At 44.3% G+C, this 23,407-nt stretch overlaps 1 protein-coding gene across 1 annotated transcript in view; it reads left to right on the forward strand.

The window, feature by feature from the left end:
* Positions 1-4,094: 4,094 nt before the first annotated feature.
* Positions 4,095-23,407, forward strand: part of LOC309559769 (complement factor B-like) — a 190,574-nt gene continuing 171,261 nt past the window's right edge. Inside the window, exon 1 of the mRNA XM_082263204.1 lies at positions 4,095-4,215. Within this exon, the coding sequence (XP_082119330.1) occupies positions 4,182-4,215 (34 nt within the window). The 5' untranslated portion in view covers positions 4,095-4,181. The remainder of the gene's footprint in view (positions 4,216-23,407) is intronic.

The raw sequence follows: 23,407 nt of genomic DNA on the forward strand, positions 1-23,407 counted from the left end.
CTAGCAGCAGACTCAATGAACACTGACTCTTTAGTATCCTCTTTAGCTGGTACCCGTCCACGGACTTCACTGGCATGAAGGGATGGCCCTCACCGAACAGGCCCCTAGATGTAAATCTGTGCTTTACAGCAACCAGAAACAGATCCTTCCAGGTATATCCCCTTCTCAGTCAGTTCTGCCGGACATCAGGGTTGAAGCTTCTGTAACTCCAGCCCTCAGGATGACCCCCTGAATCCACATGGCAGCTTGTACAAAGGAGAGCAGCCCCCACTCTTCTGGACTCCGCTCTCCCGCTGAAGACCCTCTGCACACGTTCTCTCTGGTATAAATACAGTCACCCAGCTTGCCTTTACTCTGCCAATCTACAACCATGCTCCCATTTGTCAGGTTTCCTCTCACTGTCCAATATGCCCCATCCCTTTGGACCAGTGTGAAACAGGCAGACAATATGAGCAGCATCTGATCACACTGAGCAGACCCTATAAATGGATCACTGCTCCCTGTTAGGCAGAGAGTACCTAAACAGACCTGACAGTTCCCTTGGTAAGCAGGGAAACCCAAAAAAACTATGCACTCTCTAGTACCTACCTAGGAGGGTGCTACACTTGGGAACCTGTGGAAGGAGGAGAAAGCAGGTAAGTACTACAAACGTTATTACTTTTAGATAGAATGTTTTTAGGTAGTCAAGTCTATAAGGTGGTTGGGGGGGGGGGGCACTTTAAGGTAAATGTAGGTCTATGAATCTCTCACTCATGGCACAGTAATTGGGGGTATTTTGTGGGTACCAGTCTATATTATAGGTAGACTCAGGTTCTATTTAACCTTTTCCCTTTAAGTCACACACAATATCCAATGTCGCCACACCTTCATCCAACATGTCTTCACCATCCCAAAATGTGCCTCTTTCTCCAGGATTGTGAGGTATATATGAAAGTTTGAAATTGATTTAGATCTACTTTAAAGTGGCCCTGTCATGACATAAATGTGTCCTAAACAGGCATATCTGTATAATAAGAGAGGGGATACCTACCTTTCCTGCTGCTCACACCACTAGAAAGTCACAGAGTTCAGTAGAAATATTTTTCTGTCCTCGAGAAACTGACACTTCCAGAAGTGTTGACCTCCTGTGTCCCCCCACTGCTCTCATTGCTTCCTCCTGCTGGCCTTCTCTAATTACACGAGATAGCAGTCATGCGGAGGTGAGCAGGAGGAACTCATGAGAGCAGCGGGGGGGGGGGGGGGGGGGAATTTTAGCAGATTGTAAGATTGAAATTATTTGGGATTATGGCTGTTTTCTATGGAATGACATAAAAATGATAGAAGGAAATGCCAATAGAGAATAAAGGGAAGCAAATTGTGACCCGGAGTCAAAACTTGGGATCATTTTTATGTCAATCCATAGAAAACAGCTATAATCCCAAATAATTTCAATTTTACAATCTGCTACTCTACTTGGGGAACACCTGTGGGAAAGAATAAATTGCTGAGCTTCTCATATTTGCCTGCAAATGAGTTTATATTTTGCTTCCCATTACCAGTGGCGGCCGGTCGATAGGTGGCGCAGGGGCGCCGCCCCCCCCCCCCCTCAATCATCTTCAAAGAAAAAAAAATAATTACCATATAAAGTCCACTATGGGGCGCCGGACCTATTGCTGGCTATGGGGGGGGGGGTGGAGTTTGGCATCCCACGTGGTGCCAGGAAGAGGCGCCGATTGGTGGACGTTCTAGGGGGTCACCGGGGCGCAGAGCAATGCGCTCCGACACTCCCCACTAGTCCTGTCCTGGCTGTGATTGGTCCAGACTCCAGCCTGGACCAATCATTCAGGACATCTCGGCTGACGTCGTTGGGGGCGGTGCCGGTGTGTGCGTCAGTCCGACTCTGTCAGCTTCCCGCCGTCAGAGCCCTCAGAGCGAAGAGAGAGGGGCAGCGCGCCATGGATGTCTCGCAGAGTGTGGAGTCACAGGACAGGAGTCGAGTCAGCGAGTCAGCAAGCCAGCCCAGGAGAGCAGGTAAGTGAACAGTGATTGAAGCCGCTGCAGTGCGATGCCATGCCCTTACCATGACCTGTGCCATGCCCTTACCATGACCTGTGACATGACCTGTGCCATGCCCTTACCATGACCTGTGCCATGCCCTTACCATGACCTGTGACATGCCCTTACCATGACCTGTGCCATGCCTGTACCATGACCTGTGCCATGCCCATACCATCACCTGTGCAATGCCTGTACCATCATCTGTGCCATGCTTGTACCATCACCTGTGCCATGACCTGTGCCATGCCTATACCATCACCTGTGCCATGACCTGTGACATGCCTATACCATCACCTGTGCCATGACCTGTGACATGCCTATACCATCACCTGTGCCATGCCCGTACCATGACCTCAAAGTCATGCAATTTTTTACCGCGTTTTTTGCTGTGAAGCAATACCTATTACATTTTTCTTTTTGCGCACCAGCCGCCACTGCCCATTATACTCTATGGGCATTCCCTTCTGTCATTCACCCTTGCCATTCCCTAGAAAACAATGCTAATCCCACTTCAAAATCAATCTTATCTCTGAACGTGGAGAGAATATCTGCTAAAGATTGCTTTGATATGTCTAATGGTTTTGACTCCAGGTCACAATTTGCTTCCCATTATTCTCTAGTGTTATTCCTTTCTATCATTTTTATGTCATTCCATAGAAAACAGCTATAATCCCAAATAATCTCAATCTTACAATCTGCTACTCTACTTGGGGAACACCTGTGGGAAAGAATAAATTGCTGAGCTTCTCATATTTGCCTGCAAATGAGTTTATATTTTGCTTCCCATTACACTCTATGGGCATTCCCTTTTGTCATTCACCTTTGTCATTAAAAAAAAAAAAACAATAATAATCCCACCTAATCTGAAAATTTAACATCGCCACTGATATTAAAAAGTATGTTTATTAAATATTTAGTTGATATGTCTAAGGCCCCGTTCACACTGGGGCGATCCGACTTCCCGGGGCGACCTCACAGGTCGCGGCGCGCAGCTCGCACCGCGACCTCGGAGCGGCCGGCACGGACTTCATAACATTGAAGTCAATGCAGGTCGATCCAGGTCGCCCCAAAGAAGCTCCAGGCCCTTTTTCTAAGTCGGAGCGACTTGTGTGGCTCCTATTAGAACGGGTCCACAGCTTCTCTATGCCAGGCAACCTACGGCGACCTGTCAGGCGACCAGGTCGCCTGACAGGTCGCCCCAGTGTGAACGGGGTCTAAAGGTTCTGTCGCTAATTTAATTTTTTTTACCATTGTTGTCTATGGGCATTCCAATTTGTTCCATTTTTCTCTATAGGCATTCCATCTTCATGTTAAAGTCTATGGGCATTCCTTTCTGTCATTCCTTTTAGTGTGTCCCGTAAAGACTCCAAATGTATGAAGCAAGGCTATAAAGCGATGTTAAACAATTCTATATAAATAATAAAAAAAAAAAAATAATAATAATAATAAAACTAGATATCTTCTGGGGAATTTTTAGTATTGCGCTGATCATTTTTTGACTCATGCTTATGCAATTTTTTGCAGCCTATTAGCAGCAAATACTTATTCCCAGAGTGAGTAGTAGCCACACCACTGACGTCCTGGGCGCTTGATCGTTTATTTCACATACAATGTGTAAGCAGTAGCTGTTAAAGCAAACAGAAAGCCATGGCCCAGTGAAGGGAAGTCCACGTTTCAATAGTTAGCCTCCACCAATCTGGTGTGTGCATGCAGTGGGGTTCTAGATAAGCAGCGCCCCCTTTCCCTGCACCCTGGTCCGCTGCCTCTCTTGCGGCTTCTCCCAGCCCTGCTAAAATCTCATACTCTCATGCATACCTTCCAAACCCAGAATCTTAGAAAGAGGGACACTTTGAGATGGAGAAGACATGCTGGACGATGGTGGATGTGGCTTTTGCATCACATAACAAAGTCCCTAGAAGAAAAATGTACCTTGTCTTTCTTTGCTTAACCCAAAGTATACAGCAAAAAGTTGTGAAATGTTTATTTTAGCATTTAGCAACACATAGTTAGAATTCAGGAGAATTCATTCTGTTGATCTTTGTCCTGTTTTTCCCTTATATCTATCCAGAGTCTGATCAGTGCCATCATTGTCTGGGACAGAGAGGTGAAAGGACAGACGGTGTGTTGGAAAGGCACTTTTCAGGATGCTACCTCTGCTTCTACTCATCCACATTGCATGTAAGTAAAAGAGGGACTGAGTTTTCAATGTCAGTATTTAAAATTGTCTTGCTTAATGATCTATGACCACAGAGGTTTCCAAAAAAAAATTTCATAAAATTTGGGTCATGTGCCAGGCAGAATCTTCTACTTGCTGTCCATTAGACAAAGATTGACTTTTAACCACTTCTTGACCATTAGGTTTTACCCCCTTAACCACTTTACCACCGGAGGATTTTGCAGTCTTACGTCCAGGCCACTTTTTGCGATTCGGCGCTGTGCGACTTTAACTGACAATTGCGCGGTCGTGCGACGCCATACCCAAACGAAATTTATGTTATTTTTTTTCCCGCAAACAGAGCTTTCTTTTGGTGGTATTTGATCACCTGTGCGCTTTTTACTTTTTGCGCTATAAACAAAAAGAGAGCGTTTATTTTGAAAAAAATAATATTTTTTAAATTTTTTTATATGAAATTCCCCCCCAAAAAAATGTAAAAATCAAATTTTTTAAAAATTTTTGGCCAATTTGTTTTCTGCTACCTATGTTTGGTAAAAAAAAAATCACGATAAGCGTATTTTGATTGGTTTGCGCAAAAGTTATTGCGTTTACTAACTACGGGAAAGATTTCTGTCATTTTTGGTGTTTTTTTTAACGCGTAATGGCGGCAATCTGCGATTTTTTTTGCGGGACTGCGACATTGCGGCGGACAGATCGGACCCTTGACTGACATTTTTGACACTTTTGGGGGTACCAGTGACATTTCTATATTAATCAGTGCTATAAATATGCACTGTTACTGTAAAAATGACACTGGCAGAGAAGGGGTTAATTTTATTGGAGAGGGAGGGGTTAATGTATGCCTGGTGCTTACTGACATGTGGTGGGGGAGGTGACTGAGTGACAGAAGGACAGATCGGATGTTCAGCTATGCTGAACACTCCGATCTGTCAGTCCCTGTCACTTAGGAGATCCGCCCGCTCTGTTTACACAGGCGGGCGGATCTCCAAACTGGATTCCCAGATGATCGGGGCAGAGCAGCGGCGATCACCGCTGCTCCTCCCCTGGCCCGACTCCCGCTGTGACTGAAAACAGCGGGAGCGCGCCTCCGGCGGCGCGCGAGCGCCGCCTACAGGGGGAGGAGTCCAGCGACGTAGGTCTACGTCGCTGGACGGGAACGAGCCACTCTGCCGCAGTAGCAGCACAGTGGCTGGGGGTAAAGTGGTTAATGACCAGGCCATTTTTTGCGATTCGGCACTGCATTACTTTAACGGACAATTGCGCAGTCGTGCAACGCTGTACCCAAATAAAATGAATGTCCTTTATCCCACAAATATAGCTTTCTTTTGGTGGTATTTGATCACCTGTGCAATTTTTTTTTTTTTTTTTATAAACAATAAGAGCAACAATTCTAAAAAAAAAATAAACAATATTTTTCATTCTGCTATATAACATTCCCAATAAAAAAAATGTAAACATAAAACTGGCCACAAAAACCCCTACTTTCTCTATACTTTGTTTTTGCATACATTTTTGGGGCATGGGCCAACCTCCACGGTTGATTTACTTTAAGCATAAAATGTTTTCATAATTTTAGGCCAATTCGTATTCTGCTACATATTTTTGGTAAAAAAAAAAACCCAATAAGTGTATATTGATTGGTTTGCGCAAAAGTTATCACGTCTACAAACTACGGGAAAGATTTATGTAATTTTTATTTATTTATTTACTTTTTTACTAGTAATGGCGGCGATCTGCGATTTTTAGTGGGACTCCAACATTGCGGCAGACAGCTCGGACACCTAACTGACATTTTTGGGGGGACCAGTGACATTACTACAGTAATCAGTGCTAAAAATATGCACTGTTACTGTAATAATGACACTGGCAGGGAAGGGGTTAACTCAGGGGCGATCAAAGGATTAAGTGTGAGCCTAGGGGGTGTTTTCTAACTGTGAGGTGATGGGCTTGTGGAATCAACACAGAGACCTGTGATCCTAAATAGGAGGATCACAGGTGCTCTGTGCTGATTCCTGAGAGAACAACAGTCTGCTGTGTTTACAACAGCAGACTGCTGTTCTCTTTCCATGGGTAGTGATCGCGGGTGCCTGGTGGCAATCACGGCTGCCGGCCCGTGAATCAGCTTCCCTGCTGGCTAATGGGGAGCGCGCATCCCCAGGATCACTTCCGCGGATCGCCGTATAGGTACGGCGATTTGCGCAGCCGAGCCAGCTTGCTGCAGTATATATGAGGCGGGTGGTTGGTAAGAGGTTAAGGAGTTGGAAAGTCAGAAGGTGATTTATCTTAATGCATTCTATGCATTAGGCTTCTTTCACACGGTCCGCCTCCGCAGGCGGATCCGTGTTGCTCAGCGGGGATCGATCCGCGATCCCCGCTGAGCCGGGCGGATGACAGCTCCGTCTCCGCTTGCAGAGCGGAGAGGGAGGTGTCTCAGCACCCGCTGCCCTCTATGGGGGATCGGAGGAGAGCGGACCCCTTGTCCGCTCTCATCAGATCCGCTCCGCTCCGATTACTGAACGGATGGAAAAATAGGGTTTCCATCCGTCCAGATTTCAGCACAGGATCGGATGCGGATGGCAGCGGGTGTCAGCAGAGGTGTCTCCGCTGACATCCGCTGCCCCATAGAGCTGCATGGAGGATCCGATCAGATCCGCCTAAAAAACTGACAGGTGGATTTGATCGGACCGCCCGTGTGAAAGAGCCCTTAAGGTACAAAACCTTCCAGGTGTAAGCAGCCCCCCTAATACTTATCTGACCAGCGATGTCCACGAGTCCCTCGGCTATCTGGGACTCTCCCTCCTGATTGGCTGAGAAATAGCTGGGGCGCCATTGGCACCCACGGCTATCAAAATCAGTTAGCCAATCAGGAGAGAGAGGGGGCAGGGCCGAACTGCAGCTCCGTGTCTGAATGGACACACGGAGCTGCAGCTTGGCTCGGGTGCCCCCATAGCAAGCTGCTTTCTGTGGGGGCACTCGACAGGAGGGAGGGGCCAAGAGCAGCAACGAGGGACCCGAGAAGAGGAGGATCCGGGCTGCCCTGTGCAAAGCAAACTGCACAGTCAGAGGAGGTAAGTATAACATGTTAGTTATTTTTTTATATTTTTTTTTAAACTAACTTTACAATGACTTTAAAGGATAAGTTCGCTTTTAAAAAAAAAAAAATAATAATAAATGCACATTTTTTTTAAAGGTAAAAATATGTGTATTTATTATTTTTTGATGCAGGAGCCTGGAAAACATTGCACCGGTGATCAGTAGATCGCTGATCCTATGCAGGTCTCCTGCACACTGTCAGTGTATCCGCTTACCCATATATCCCATACAGGTAAGCCGATACTCCCTGACTGGAACATTCAATGAACTAACACTGTGCTCCACAGCGGCCCACAGCGCCATGGTAGTTCATTGAGAACTACAAGCCGACAGCCACTAAGAATGTCGGGGTTTGTAATTCATTCACACACACAAAGTTGTGTGTCTGAATGATGTCGCCGGACCTTTTAACCACTTATGGACCACCCTACACAGATATACTGTGGCAGGACAGCCCTCCTGCGCAAAATCACGTACCTATATGTGATTTTGTGCACAGGGTCTGGAGCGCGCGCGTGCCACCGGCGACCCGCTCTAGCTGTGATTGGACATATGGGGAGCCAATCAGCGGGTCCAGCAGACTAAATGTCCACCTGGACCTGCCGATCGTTCACAGGAGAGACAGATATGCGGTCTGCCTATGTAAACAAGGCAGACCGCTATTCTGGTAGGGAGGAAGATGGAGATCTTGTGTGTTTCTGCAAAGCAGGAACACGGATCTCTGTCTTCCTCCAGTTAAGCCATCCCTCACACAGTTAGAGAGCACTCCCTAGGCCTAGGAGCACACTTAACCCTCCGATTGCCCCTGATGTTAACCACTTCACAGCCAGTGTCATTAGTACAGTGAGAGTGCATTTTTTTAACCACTGATCACTGTATTGGTGTCACTCGTCCCCAAAAAGTGTCAGTTAGATGTCCAATTTGTCTGAGTCCCGCTAAAAATTGCTGATCGCTGCCATTACTAGTAAAAAATAAATAAATAAAAATTCCATAAAAATATCCCATAGTTTGTAAATATTATAACTTGCACAAACCTATCAGTATATGCTTATTGGGATTTTTTTTACCAAAAATATATAGCAGAATACATATTGGCCTAAATTGATGAAGAAATTTGATTCTGTACATTTTTTTTATTGGATACATTTTTTATTACTTAAAGTAAAAAATACTGTTTTTTTTTTTTTTTTTCAAACTTGTCTTTTTTTTTTTGTTTGTTTGTTTTATAGCGCATAAAATAAAAACCACAGGAGTGATCAAATACCACCAATAGAAAGGTCTATTTATGGGAAAAAAAGGACATACATTTTATTTGGGTACAGTGTCGCACGTCCGCACAATTGTCAGTTAAAATAACGCACTGCAGTATCGCAAAAAATGGCCTGGTCATGAAGGGGGTAAACCTTCCGGGGCTTAAGTGGTTAAACAGTGACAGCTTGTATGGGAAACTTCTTCCCCTACAGCTGCCACAAGGGTGGGGGTGGGGGGCAGTAGGCGGCAGCTGCAGCATTGGGAACATATTAAATTTTCCACCCTAAAGGCCCGTACACACGTTAAGAAAATCTGTAGGGAAAATTCGTCCGACGACCGATCTGCCGATTTTCGGATTGTTAGTATGGTGCTTTCGACAGCCAACTCCGACTTTTCGGCTGACAAAATCCTGATGTGCAGGCTATAAAATGTTTGTCCTCCGTAATACAATGTCCGATTTTCGTCTCATTAGTACAGATTTTGACGGAAAAAAATCTTAAGAGTAAGACTAGGCATGCTCAGAGACGAAAGAACACATACAAAGCAATCCAACACATGACATCACTTCTGAAGTAGAATTCTGTCGTACGGGAAAATTCGTATGAAAAAAACCTCTTCACTTTCCACATCAAACTAGCATGCCACAAAAAACGGTCGACAGATCTTTCGATAATCTGATCGTGTGTACGGGGCTTTAGGCTCCATTCACACCTGAGCGTATCGTTTTCAGGCATTTTTTCGAGCATTTTTCAGGCGATTTTACGGGCACTTTTCCAGCCATTTTTTACAGGTGTTTGGAGGCAGGCATTGACACTAGTGATCAACCGATATCATTTTTTAAAGCCGATACCGATATTTTGGGCATTGAATATCAGTATCGGCCGATATTGGCCGATATTTTTGTACATTTAAAACATTTGCTTTTTTAATGACAGGTACTGTTGTGGAGGGATCAGGGGGATCTCCTTTGCACTTAAAACCATTCAAAACGCCAAGTTTGGCTGTTTTGAATGCTGTAATTTTTTTTTTTAATTTGGCGCAGAGTACCCGGAAGTGATGTCATGACATCACTTCCGGTTTTTTACATGGAGACCTGATCAGAGTTTAATGAGGCTTTGATCCGGTCTTCGGCGGCCGTGCAGGATGGTTGCCCAGGTCTCCTGGTGGTACGGAAGACCTGGGCGAGCCACGGAAGGCGGCGGGAGGGGCGTCCCCTCCCGCTCCTTGTAATGACAGCCGAGCGCGGCTTCTCAGCCGCATCAGTTGTCATTACAAGACAGGCGATCATCGGCTATGGACGCCGGTATCGGGGTGATGCCTCTAGCTACAGGCATCACCCTGGTACAAGCACTTTCCCGAAATATCGGCAATATCTGTAACCTCAGGGACCGATTCCAATATATCCGCGAAAGTGCATATCAGCCCCCAATATATCGGCATTGCCGATAATCGGTCGATCCCTAATTGACACCTAACAAAAGTGCTTGTAATCTGCCAAAAAAGAAGCTCATGTACTTTTTTGAAGCGTTTAGCTTCGGGTGACAAAACGCTCATATGGGCCATTGAAATGAATGGGATTTTGCTTGTTGAGCGTTTTGAGACTTCAGAGATGAGCGTTTTACGAGCTGAAAAACTCTCTGGTGTGAACTAGGCTTAAAAAAGGGGTGGAACATGTAACATGTTCCCAAAGGTGAACTTATCCTTTAACTCATGGGTGTCCAACCTTTTGGCTTCTCTGGGCCACATTGAATGTAGAGAAATTTTCTCGGGCCGCATATAAAATAGATACTATAGTTAAGGTAGATAAGCAATAAGATGCCACTGTGCCCTTCCCGTGCCGCCGCCCCCCCAAGCACTAATTCAACACAACTAGAGGACGATCCCCTCCCTTCCCCTCCAAGGTGGCCTCTGTCTACAGTTAGTTGGAAAACGCTGTGGCCGTGCCCCATACTCAACTTCCTTCCTCCCCAGCAAAAAAAAAAAAACGATTGTCAGGGGGCAGTGGGCCGCATTGCCTGCGGTTCTGGGCCGCATGCGGCCCCCGGGCCACAGGTTAGACATGCCTGCTTTAACTGAACAAGCTGAAGTTAGAAGCTGATTGGCTACCATGCACAGCTGCACCAAGTTTTGCACTCTCTAGTTTTAAGCCTGGTACACACGCAACGAATTTCCGCCGACCGGTCGTCCATCTTTTGTCCAGAGTGGTGTCTGTTGGTTGGAATGTGCTCTAGACTGCACACGAATTTTCCCGCACGGCAGAATTCTACTTCAGAAGTGATGTCATGTGTTGGTTTGCTTTCTTTGTGTTCTTTAATTTCTGAGCATGCCCAGTCTTGCTCATAAGATTTTTCCCTGTCGAAATCTGCACTGACTGCACGAAAATCGGACGTGTTTTGACGGAGGACAAACATTTTATAGCCTTCACACCGGAATTTTTTTCGCCCGAAAAGTCGGAGTCCGTTGTCGGAAGCATCATACTAACAAGCCGAAAATCGTCAGATCGGTCGTCGGACGAAAATTCCCGGCCGAATTTCGACTCGTGTGTACGGGGCTTAAGTAAATCAACCCCACTTATTATCTCATTACAATGGCACATAAAACTGGATGGGATATGTAAGGGTCCTTTTACATGGGCTTTCCGCCGGGGGACTCCGTTTTGCTCAGTGGGGATCCATCCGCCGATCCTCGCTGAGCAGGCAGATGACAGGTCCTTCTCCGCTTACTTTGCAGAGACAGACCCCGCTCTCTTCTATGGGAGATCCGATGAAAACAGACCGACTGTCCGTTTTCATCCAATCCTATCTGATCCTATCCGATCCTCCAGGCGGATGGAAAATAGGGTTTCCATGTGTCTGGATTTCACGGACAGGATCAGAAAGCAGCAGGTGTCAGCTGAGATGTCTCCGCTGACTTCCGCTGCTTCATAGGGTTGCATGGAGCATCCGATCAGGTTCCGACTGAAAAAACTGACAGGCTGTAATGTTCTGGTACCGCTGGTACCCTTGTTCCATATATTTCTCCTTTTCTAATTGCGTCTCATCTTGTTACACAAGAGACGCATATACCTTTAAGACCGGATGACATCATTGCCGAGCGCCGCTATGAGCGGCTATTTCAATCGCCGGTTTTCTCTCACTCATTGCTCGTTCAAACCACATGTTCACCGCACCTTCTCCTGTGAAGTCAGAGCTGCTGGCATTTCCCTTTGCTGAACTGAAACCGGAACCTCGCTGCTGATCCGTACCTCGCTACGGGATCACCTCTCACCATTGGACTCTATCCTTACTAACCTATCTATGTGATAAGTACCCCACAGGGGATTCCTTACTAACTGCACTCCTACTGTCATCTACTGCAACTACCAGGACTATCTATATCTATCTATCTCCTATCATCTGCATAAGACTGTTAGCTCTTGGGACTACCTACACTATCCTTGCACTAGGTTACTCTGTCTGAAGTATACTCCATCTGTGTCCTCTTACCATCTGCATTATACTTGACATCAGAACCTATCTGCCTATTATTACCACCTGCAACTCTCCTTATTACTCCTAAGTGCCCACTATACAATTGCCTGTCTCTCATCTATACTTCTCATATATTCTATCCCTCCAGCTATACATCTGATTGAGTATATGTAATTTGTATACAGGCTGTGCACTATGATGAAGTCCTGAGAGTTGGATATGTTGTTCAACAGATCTCTATATGGATACTGAGTGTAATAATTCTGCAGCTGTAAATCCATCCACTAAACAAAAACGCATGAACGTTACAGATTGAACGAGCCTTAAAAAAAAATATCGATTCAGCAGAATTACCCACTCATGTATTACAATTAAAACAGCAAGTAGATGCATTGATCCTTGCGCTTACAGAGGTACAAAACGAAAATCAGGCCTTGAGACAGCAGGTTGGCCGTCTTGCACAGCTTCCTACTGCTCAGCCCCGTGAACCTAAGATAAACCCTCCTTTAGTGTTTTCGGGTGATCGGAGCAAATTCCGTGAATTTAAAAACGCATGCCGATTGCTTTTTCTATTAAAACCTCTAACCTACACCACTGACCAAATTAAGGTTTGCACCACTATCTCCTATTTGACGGGTGAACCCCGGGCCTGGGCAGACGCTCTCTTTGAGAAGGATGACCCACTCCTCAATTCCTACCCTTTGTTCCTAGCACAACTTGCTACTTTGTATGAAGACCCCAATAAGCAGAGTACTGCTGATACCCAATTAAGGGCCTTAAAACAAGGGAGGAGACCTGTTGAAGATTTCGTGGCAAATTTTAAAAGATGGTCCCCTGATTCAGGGTGGAACGACACATCTTTACGAACGCAGTTCAGACTCGGCCTATCTGAGGCCGTAAAAGACGAGCTCGCCCGAGCGGATTTACCTGGCACTCTAGAGGGACTGATACAGACCAGTATCAATATTGACAGACGACTACGAGAAAGAAAGGCTGAGAAGATGGGCTCACCATTTCCCAGTCCTTCTCGGATGTTGCCTGCTGACCCTACTCCTATGGAAGTAGGAATGATACGCCCACCTCTGTCCTTTTCTGAACGTGCCAGGAGGAAAACCGAACATCTCTGCATGTACTGCGCATACCCGGATCATTTGATAAGCGGCTGTCCCCTTGTCCGCAGAAAAGAGGGTGAGTGTTCAAACGTCTTACTAGGGGGACTTACAACTTCCTTTTCTAATCCTTATCTTTTTGTTCATTTAACATTGCAGTGGGACCAAACTAGGATCACCACTAAGGCTATGATCGACACAGGATCTTGTGGAAACTACATTGACATTTGTTTCGTCTCCCTTAATAAAATACCTATTGTTTCAAAACCCAAACCTGTTTCCGTTAGTTTTATTAACGGTACCCCTTTATCCTCTGGTCCTATCACCAGTCAAACACAGGCACTCCTTTTAACTGCTGACGGGTCTCATGTGGAGACCACCACCTTTGATGTATTAACTTCACCACATTTCCCAATCATTTTGGGACTTCCCTGGTTACACATACATCAACCAATCATCGATTGGAAAACGAGAACGTTAGCCTTCTCTTCTCCCTATTGTAAAACGACATGTAATCTCCCCACATATGATAGGATCCTGTCTGTAGTGCCGGATAACATTATACCCAAGTGTTATCAGGATTTATCGGAGGTTTTCCTTGAAAAAAACGCTCAAATGCTACCTCCCCATAGGGACTATGATTGTTGTATCGACCTACTCCCTAATAGCAAGCTGCCTTTTGGTCATGTTTATCCTCTTTCACAGGATGAACTCTCTCATCTAAAGGAGTACCTGGATGTGAACTTGGCAAAAGGATTCATCCGACCTTCTACTTCCTCCACTGCTGCTGGACTCTTTTTTGTCCGCAATAAGGATTCGAGTCTTAGGCCTATCATTGATTTCAGACAATTAAATGCCATTACTATAAAGGATCGTTATCCTTTGCCTCTTATTCCTGAACTTATCGAACAGGTGCGTGGAGCTTCTTTCTTTACAAAGTTGGACTTAAAGGGAGCATATAATTTAATTTGAATCCGTAAGGGGGATGAATGGAAGACGGCATTCAAAACCAGATACGGACTGTTTGAGTACCTTGTGATGCCTTTCGGGCTATGTAATGCTCCCGCAGGCTTCCAATGTTTTATAAATGAGATATTCAGAGATTTGCTTGACGTTTGTGTTGTAGTATATTTGAACGATATACTCATCTATTCTCATTCCTTACCTGAGCACATAAAACATGTGAGACTTGTGTTGTCAAGACTACTTGCACATAACCTATATGTTAAATCAAAAAAATGTTTATTTCATAAAGAGGAAGTACTATTTCTAGGATATATTATATCTAAAGACGGAATCAAAATGGACATGAGCAAAATATCCTGCATTCTGGATTGGCCTGTGCCAACAACTCGCAAAGCATTACAAAGGTTCCTAGGATTCTCTAACTACTATAGGAAATTCATCAAAAATTTCTCTGCGATTGTGAAACCTCTCACACAACTCACAAGCACGAAAAAACCATTCAATTGGTCAAAAGAAGCAAATGGAGCATTCTGTCTGCTGAAATCAAGCTTCACTACTGCCCCCATACTATGCCATCCAGACCCATCCCTTCAATACATCTTGGAGGTAGATGCGTCAAATATGGCAGTAGGAGCAGTTCTCTCACAACGACCAACAAACACCTCACCGCTTCACCCAGTTGCTTTCTTCTCAAAGTCGTTAAGCAGCCCCGAGGTGAACTACCCAGTAGGTGAAAAGGAGTTACTAGCCATAAAACTGGCGTTAGAAAATTGGAGACATCTACTTGAGGGTACTCAATTGCCAATCTTGATATATACCGATCACAAAAACTTTCAATACCTTCAGACTAATAGAACTCTTTCCCACCGGCAGGTACGGTGGTCGTTATTCTTTCTGAGGTTTAATTTCTTAGTGACTTACACGCCTGCAGAAAAAAATAAAAAAGCGGATGCGCTTTCACGACTAGCCGAAAGGGATTGCACCGAGGTTCCCTCAGTTCCTATAATACCACTTGAGCGTATTATCGGTGTCATTTGTTCCCTGAAGGAGGAAATTTTGCACAGCATAGGACTGGATTCACCTCCACCACAACTAACTACTGACGCAGAAGGCTTCCTCTACTACAATGATAAATTATACATACCCCCTACTATGCGAACCAAGATTTTGCAATTGTCGCATGATGTACCTCTGGCAGGACATATGGGTATGACTAAAACTTTCAATCTACTTACGAGGCAGTTTTGGTGGCCAGACATGAAGACAACCGTAAAAAAGTTCGTTTCATCTTGTGATATATGTGCAAGGTCTAAAATTGACAATACGAAACCATCGGGGTTACTTTGTAGTTTACCGATACCCCAGGTCCCGTGGGAAGTGGTATCCTTAGACTTCATAGTGGAACTACCACCTTCCAAAGGATTCAACACCATCTTGGTGTCAGTGGACCATCTGACCAAGATGGCACATTTCACTCCTATCCGAAAACTACCTTCATCCAAACAAACAGCGGAATTACTCGTGAAACATGTCTTTAAGTTACATGGTATTCCAAAAACACTGCTGTCTGACCGTGGTTCACAATTCATCTCAAAGTTTTGGCTAGCTCTATGTCAGATACTACGAATAGAGCGTAAACTTACTTCTCCCTACCACCCTCAGACCAACGGACAGACAGAGAGAGAGTTAACCAGTGCATTGAGCAGTACCTGCGTTGCTATACTTCGTACCTACAGGACGATTGGGCGGATCTCCTCCCGCTGGCGGAATTCGCCTATAACAATGCGACTCATAGCACTACTAAACAAAGTCCATTCTACTTAAATTATGGGTTTCATCCCACACTCCTTCCACCACGTATCTTGCCATCAAGTAATCCAGTGGCATCTGATTATCTTGCCCAGATAAAGGATTCTCTGGGATTGCTCAACAATACCATATCACATGCTCATAGCCAACAAAAGAGGTACTACGACCTCCGTAGGAAACCCTCTCCCCAATATGCCATTGGGGATCTTGTTTGGCTTTCTACAAAAAATCTAAGATTAAAGATCCCTAGTAAGAAACTTGGACCTCTATTTCTGGGACCATTCCCAATACAGAAGCTTATTGGAAAAGCGGCTGTACAACTCACATTACCAACAGACCTTAAGATACACCCCATCTTCCATGTGTCCCTACTGAAGCCCCATGTTCCTAACCAAGGAATAAGGCCTACTATCTCACCTCCACCACCCGTACAAGTGGAAGGTGGAGAAGAATTTGAGATAAAAAAAATTTTGGATTCCCGTTTTCATAGAAGAAGACTCCAGTATCTTGTACGATGGAAGAACTATGGGCCCCAAGATGACACCTGGCTGGATACCTCAGATATACATGCCCCTAGACTGATTCCCAATTTCCACTCGAAATATCCAGAAAAACCAGTTCTAGAGGCCTTCCGGAGCCGGCCTTAAGGGTGGGGGGTACTGTAATGTTCTGGTACCGCTGGTACCCTTGTTCCATATATTTCTCCTTTTCTAATTGCGTCTCATCTTGTTACACAAGAGACGCATATACCTTTAAGACCGCATGACATCATTGCCGAGCGCCGCTATGAGCGGCTATTTCAATCGCCGGTTTTCTCTCACTCATTGCTCGTTCAAACCACATGTTCACCGCACCTTCTCCTGTGAAGTCAGAGCTGCTGGCATTTCCCTTTGCTGAACTGAAGCCGGAACCTCGCTGCTGATCCGTACCTCGCTACGGGATCACCTCTCACCATTGGACTATCCTTACTAACCTATCTATGTGATAAGTACCCCACAGGGGATTCCTTACTAACTGCACTCCTACTGTCATCTACTGCAACTACCAGGACTATCTATATCTATCTATCTCCTATCATCTGCATAAGACTGTTAGCTCTTGGGACTACCTACACTATCCTTGCACTAGGTTACTTTGTCTGAAGTATACTCCATCTGTGTCCTCTTACCATCTGCATTATACTTGACATCAGAACCTATCTGCCTATTATTACCACCTGCAACTCTCCTTATTACTCCTAAGTGCCCACTATACAATTGCCTGTCTCTCATCTATACATTTAGTGTTTGCAGCTGCTTCTAATTAGGTTGATTCAAAGAGTAACTCCACTTTTGGTGATAAAAAAACATTCCTCTGTGGGTGATCTAAATACATTGCAAGGATTTTAACAAACTTTGTTGCAGATTCCTACCTTTTATTATTCTTAAGAAATAGCTCTTTGTTTGTCCATGTGTCTGTATGGGAGTGGTTTTATCATTATCAATCAGCATCCCTTTAGACGTAATTTTCATTAGAGAATCTCACCAAAAATGACATTTTTGTTGCAGGGAATGCTCAAAATCTGACTTGCATCCTAATTTTACATTGACACCTCCAGCGGGTCGCAGAGGGCAGTGTGAACTGCCTACGAGTGAGATGCTATGCGGGAACTCTCGATGCAATCGTGCTGGTTCCCGTATCCTAAAATGTTCCAGCTCCTGTCACAGGCGGAGTGTTATTAAATGTATCCTGCGGCCGCCTGTGACAGGTCACTGGAGTGATACAGGAAGCATCGGCTGCGCATGCTTCCTCCAGTGCCGCATTCCGTTGGTGTCTCAGAGGAGCCAGCTGTCCCAGCCAGCAGTACCAGCCAGCAGTACCAGCCAGCAGTACCCACCAGCAGTACTCACAAGCAGTACCAGCCAGCAGTACCCACCAGCAGTACTCACGAGCAGTACCAGCCAGCAGTACCCGCCATCAGTACGAGCCTCCAGAACCCACCAGCAGTACCCACCAGCAGCAACAGCCAACAGTACCCACCAGTGGTACCCACAAGCAGTACCATCCATGGAGGACCGCCAGCAGTACCCACCAGCAGTAACAGCCAACAGTACCCACCAGTGGTACCCACAAGCAGCACCATCCCTGGAGGACAGCCAGCAGTACCCACCAGCAGTACCAGCCATCAGTACCCACCAGCAGTACCAACCAGCAGTACCCACCAGCAGTACTATCCAGCAGCACCAGCCAGCAGTACCAGCCAGAAGTACAAGCCAGCAGTACCAGCCCTGGAGGACAGCCAGCAGCAGCAATACCTGCAGGAATCCTGAGGAAAACTGCAGTGCATCTGTGTGAAAGCAGCCTCAGGCCCCTTTCACACGATCAGTTTGATTGGGTCCGCCTGTCTGTTTTTAAGGTGGACCCAATTGAACCCTCCATTCACCTCTATAGAGCTGCAGATGGAAATGCTCTGCATATGCTAAATGGACACGGACCTGTCATCTGCCCGCTCCGCTCATTGTGGCCCGCGACCAGTTACCAAGTCGCTAAAGTGGCCATTACTCCTCAAAAGGTTGGGCACCCCTGCTATAGAGGCATGAGTCCCGGATGGAGAGTGCGCTGTAGCAGCATTCTCCCTTATGCCCCATACACACGTGCAGATTATCTGAAGACTTTTGTCTTCAGATTTACCTTTTCTATGTAGTGCAAGGGCCTGCCGGATTGCATACAAATTGAAAGTGTTTAGGTTTGACCTCATATTATATGGTTTTGGTAAGTCTACAGACAAAAGTCTTCAGATAATCTGCACGTGTGTACGGGGCATTAGTTTCGCCACAGTGTGTGGCGGAGGGAAGAAGTTCCGGATGGAGAGGTGCGCTGTACTGTAGCTCATCAGTAGACCCACGGGGAAATCCTAAAGATCTCCCATGAAGTTGATAAAAGAGAGGGGGGAGGTGTGGGACTTTGAGTGAGGTGCACGAGGGGGCTTTTTGTTGTGCATCTCCATCCCTATTCAATGAAGAAAAAAAGGACAAGTTGGGACTTTGAATGAGAGACATTGCAAGGCTGGTTGGACAAAAATGAATACATTTATTGATACATACATACATATATAATAATGTAAAATACAAAATGATAGAGGAGCTAGTAAGTGGTCCCCAAATCCAGGTACATATCAATCGACAAGGCAAAGATTCCAAAGGGTAAGAAGTATTGTGATACAAATCATGACATCATGGGACTCGACGCGTTTCGTGGACTATGTTCGCCACTTCTTCAAGAGTAAATGTGTGATATATATCTAAAAAAATATGAATGAGTATAAGGAAATTGCAACTATGATGATGAAAAGGAGCTGGAGGGGGGAAGGGGGGAGAGGGGGACAAAGCCCCCAAAATCCCAAACTTACATAAAAGCTCTCACGGCACCAGCACTGAAGGTAAAGACACGCCCATGAGTGTCTCCCATGAGTGTCTCCCCTCTCCCCCCTTCCCCCCTCCAGCTCCTTTTCATCATCATAGTTGCAATTTCCTTATACTCATTTATATTTTTTTAGATATATATCACACATCTACTCTTAAAGAAGTGGCGTACATAATCCACGAAACACGTCGAGTCCCATGATGTCATGATTTGTACCACAATACTTCTTACCCTTTGGAATCTTTGCCTTGTTGATTGATATGTACCTGGATTTGGGGACCACTTACTAGCTCCTCTATCATTTTGTATTTTACATTATTATATATGTATGTACGTATCAATAAATGTATTCATTTTTGTCCAATGTCTCTTATTCAAAGTCCCAACTTCTCCTTTTTTTCTTCATGAAGTTGATAAAAATGTTAAGACCGCTGCCACTGTCACGGCTGGTCCTAACACTTTCATTACTGTGGTTGGCAGGTCTCACTATTCTTTCCTACCTCCTCCACACTGAGAGCATGGCATCAACACTAAGCTTTATTACTGCTTAAACAGGCACCAAAACTAGGCTATATTACTGCATAAACTGGCATTAATACTAGGCTTTATTACTGCATAAACTGGCACCAATTCTAGGCTTTATTACTGCTTAAACTGGCATTAATACTAGGCTTTATTACTGCTTAAACTGGCACTAATGCTAAGCTTTATTACTGCGTAAACTGGCACCAATACTAGGCCTTATTACTGCATAAACTGGCACCAATACTAGGGGTTATTGCTATGTAAACTGGCACCAATACTAGGCTTTATTACTACGTAAACTGGCACCAATACTAGGGGCTATTACTGCATAAACTGACGCCAATACTAGGGGTTATTACTGCATAAACTAGCACCAATAGTAGGAGTTATTACTGGGTAAACTGGCACCAAAACTAGGCTTTATTACTGCATAAACTGACACCAATACTAGGGGTTATTATTGCGTTAATTGGCACCAATACTAGGGGATATTAGTGTGCAAACTGGCACCAATACTAGGGGTATTACTGCATAAACCGGCACCAATATTAGGGGCTATTACTGCCTAAACTGGCATAACTACTAGGCTTTATTACTGTGTAAACTGGCACCATTACTAGGGGTTTTACTGCATAAACTGGCACCAATACTAGGGGTTATTACTGCATAAACTGGCACCAATACTAGGGGCTATTACTGCTTAAACTGGCACCAATACTAGGGGTATTACTGCATAAACTGACACCAATACTAGGGGTTATTATTGCGTTAATTGGCACTAATACTAGGGGATATTAGTGTGTAAACTGGCACCATTACTAGGGGTTATTACTGCATAAACTGGCACCAATATTAGGGGCTATTACTGCTTAAACTGGCAACAATACTAGGCTTTATTACTGCGCAAACTGGCACCAATACCAGGTCTATTACTGTGTAAACTGGCATCAATACTAGGCTTTATTACTGTGTACACTGGCATCAATACTAGGCTTTATTACTGCATAAACTGGCACCAATAGTAGGGGTTATTACTGTGTAAACTGGCACCAATAATAGGCTTTATTTCTGCGTAAACTGACACCAATACTATGGGTTATTATTGCGTAAACTGGCAACAATACTAGGGGCTATTACTGCATAAACTGGCACCATTACTAGGGGTTATTACTACATAAACTGGCACCAATACTAGGGGCTATAACTGCTTAAACTGGCACAAATACTAGGCTTTATTACTGCATAAACTGGCACTATTACTAGGGGTTATTACTGCATAAACTGGCACCAATACTAGCGGCTATTATTGTATAAACTGGCATTAATACTAGGGTTTAAGCAATACCTGAGGAAGAAAGGAAAACTCTTGAAAGCTTGTCTTTTAGGTGCTATGTTAGTATCATTGGTATCAAAAGGTATAATTTCATACTGCATTACTCTCATATTTTGTAACTTTTATATATATACCTATTTCGTTTTTTTAGTGGTATGATATAATGGTGGAAATTATGAGTACCCCTACCCACCCCCCCCCCAGTTTTGTCTGTGGTATCTTATGTGCCCCCCCTATATATTGTTCCTAGAGTCGCCACTGACGATTATGGCGAGGAATGAGGAAGATCATGAGGATGACTATGGAGATTGAAGTGGATGATGGGGATGACTGTGTAGAGGGATGAGGATGATGATTATGGAGTCGGTGTTGAGAATGAGGATGATGAAGTCACTATGTAGAGAGGGATGAGGACAGATATGTTTTGGGAATTATATATATTATATATTATATTATGTATTATGCTCTTTTATTTTGTGTGACAGTGTGTCTCTAATTATTCTGTAATTGTAAAGAAAAAAACCTCTAAAGAAAATTTGATTATAAAAAAAAAGGAATTCAGGGATGAGGAATACTTGGTTACAGTACAGATGAGGATGAGGATGATTTTGGAGAAGAAAGTTAGGGATGAAGAGAGTTATAGAGAGGGAAGCTGGAGATGGGGATGATGAGGTTACAATGTTGAGGGATAAGGATTCATATTTTTTGGCCCAAAATATAATTCTTTACTGTTAAATCTTGAAAGCACTGATGACTTGGAATACACTTTTAATTTTCTTATATTAAGTTGTAAGAGCGTTAAAATAAAAGTGAGTGCACTGAAGGACTCGTGGGATGGCCAGTGGGTGGATTCGGTGGGATGGCCAGTGGGTGGATTCGGTGGGACAGCCAGTGGGCAAGCCTTGGGGAATGTTTGTGGTCAGGCCCGGGGGGACCCAGACCTAAAGCTGTGTAAGGGGCCCCAAAATTTCTGATGGCTGCCCTGCTCCCACGAGCAGGCTCCTCCTAAAACTGGCCATGACTTGATCAAAATTTGGCTGGTTCGGCAGCGACTGGCCGAATTTTGATCCATCTTTAGGCCGTTCCTTCTCCAGAAAAGTTGATTTAATAATCTGCAAGTGGAAAAACAAAAAAATCCTGTGCACTGCCACCACACCTAAAGGGTAACTCTACTTTCCTGGGAAAAAAATAGCAAATAAAAAATAACATGGCATATACAATTGTGACACAAGTCATATTGTAATTTAATGCTATTAAAAATGACCTTTACTTTTCAATCTGCAGCCGCTGTAATTTTCAGTAAAATGCAATGCAAATGGCTACCTGGAGACATTCTGTATGCAGTTGGTGTGCTAAATGCCCCCAGATATGTAATTTCCTGCTTCTGTGATTGGCTTCCTGATTTTCCCAGAAGTCTGCTCTAGGATGCAAGTCAGATTTTGAGCATTCCCTGCAACAAAAATGTCATTTTTGGTGAGATTCTCTAATGAAAATTACGTCTAAAGGGATGCTGATTGATAATGATAAAACCACTCCCATACAGACACATGGACAAACAAAGAGCTATTTCTTAAGAATAATAAAAGGTAGGAATCTGCAACAAAGTTTGTTAAAATCCTTGCAATGTATTTAGATCACCCACAGAGGAATGTTTTTTTATCACCAAAAGTGGAGTTACTCTTTGAATCAACCTAATTAGAAGCAGCTGCAAACACTAAATGTATTCCCATATTCACCAGAAATTGAAAACCTAAATTGTGTTGTGCTACTTCAAAAATTACATACAGTCAGGTCCATAAATATTGGGACATCGACACAAGTCTAATCTTTTTGGTTCTATACACCACCACAATTGAAATGAAACAAACAAAATGTGCTTTAACTTCAGACTTTCAGCTTTAATTTGAAGGTATTTACATCCAAATCAGGTGAAAGGTGTAGGAGTTACAACAGTTTGTATATGTGCTTCCCACTTTTTAAGGGACCAAAAGTAATGGGACAGATTAACAATCATAAATCAAACTTTCACTTTTTAATACTTGGTTGCAAATCCTTTGCAGTCAATTACAGCCTGAAGTCTGGAAAACCTAGACATCACCAGACACTGGGTTTCATCCCTGGTGATGCTCTGCCAGGCCTCTACTGCTACTGTCTTTAGTTCCTGCTTGTTCTTGGTGCATTTTCCCTTCAGTTTTGTCTTCAGCAAGTGAAATGCATGCTCAATCAGATTCAGGTC

This window comes from Pelophylax lessonae (assembly GCF_965119305.1).
Source record: "Pelophylax lessonae genome assembly, chromosome: 7".
In the NCBI taxonomy this organism is placed as follows: Eukaryota; Metazoa; Chordata; class Amphibia; order Anura; family Ranidae; genus Pelophylax; species Pelophylax lessonae.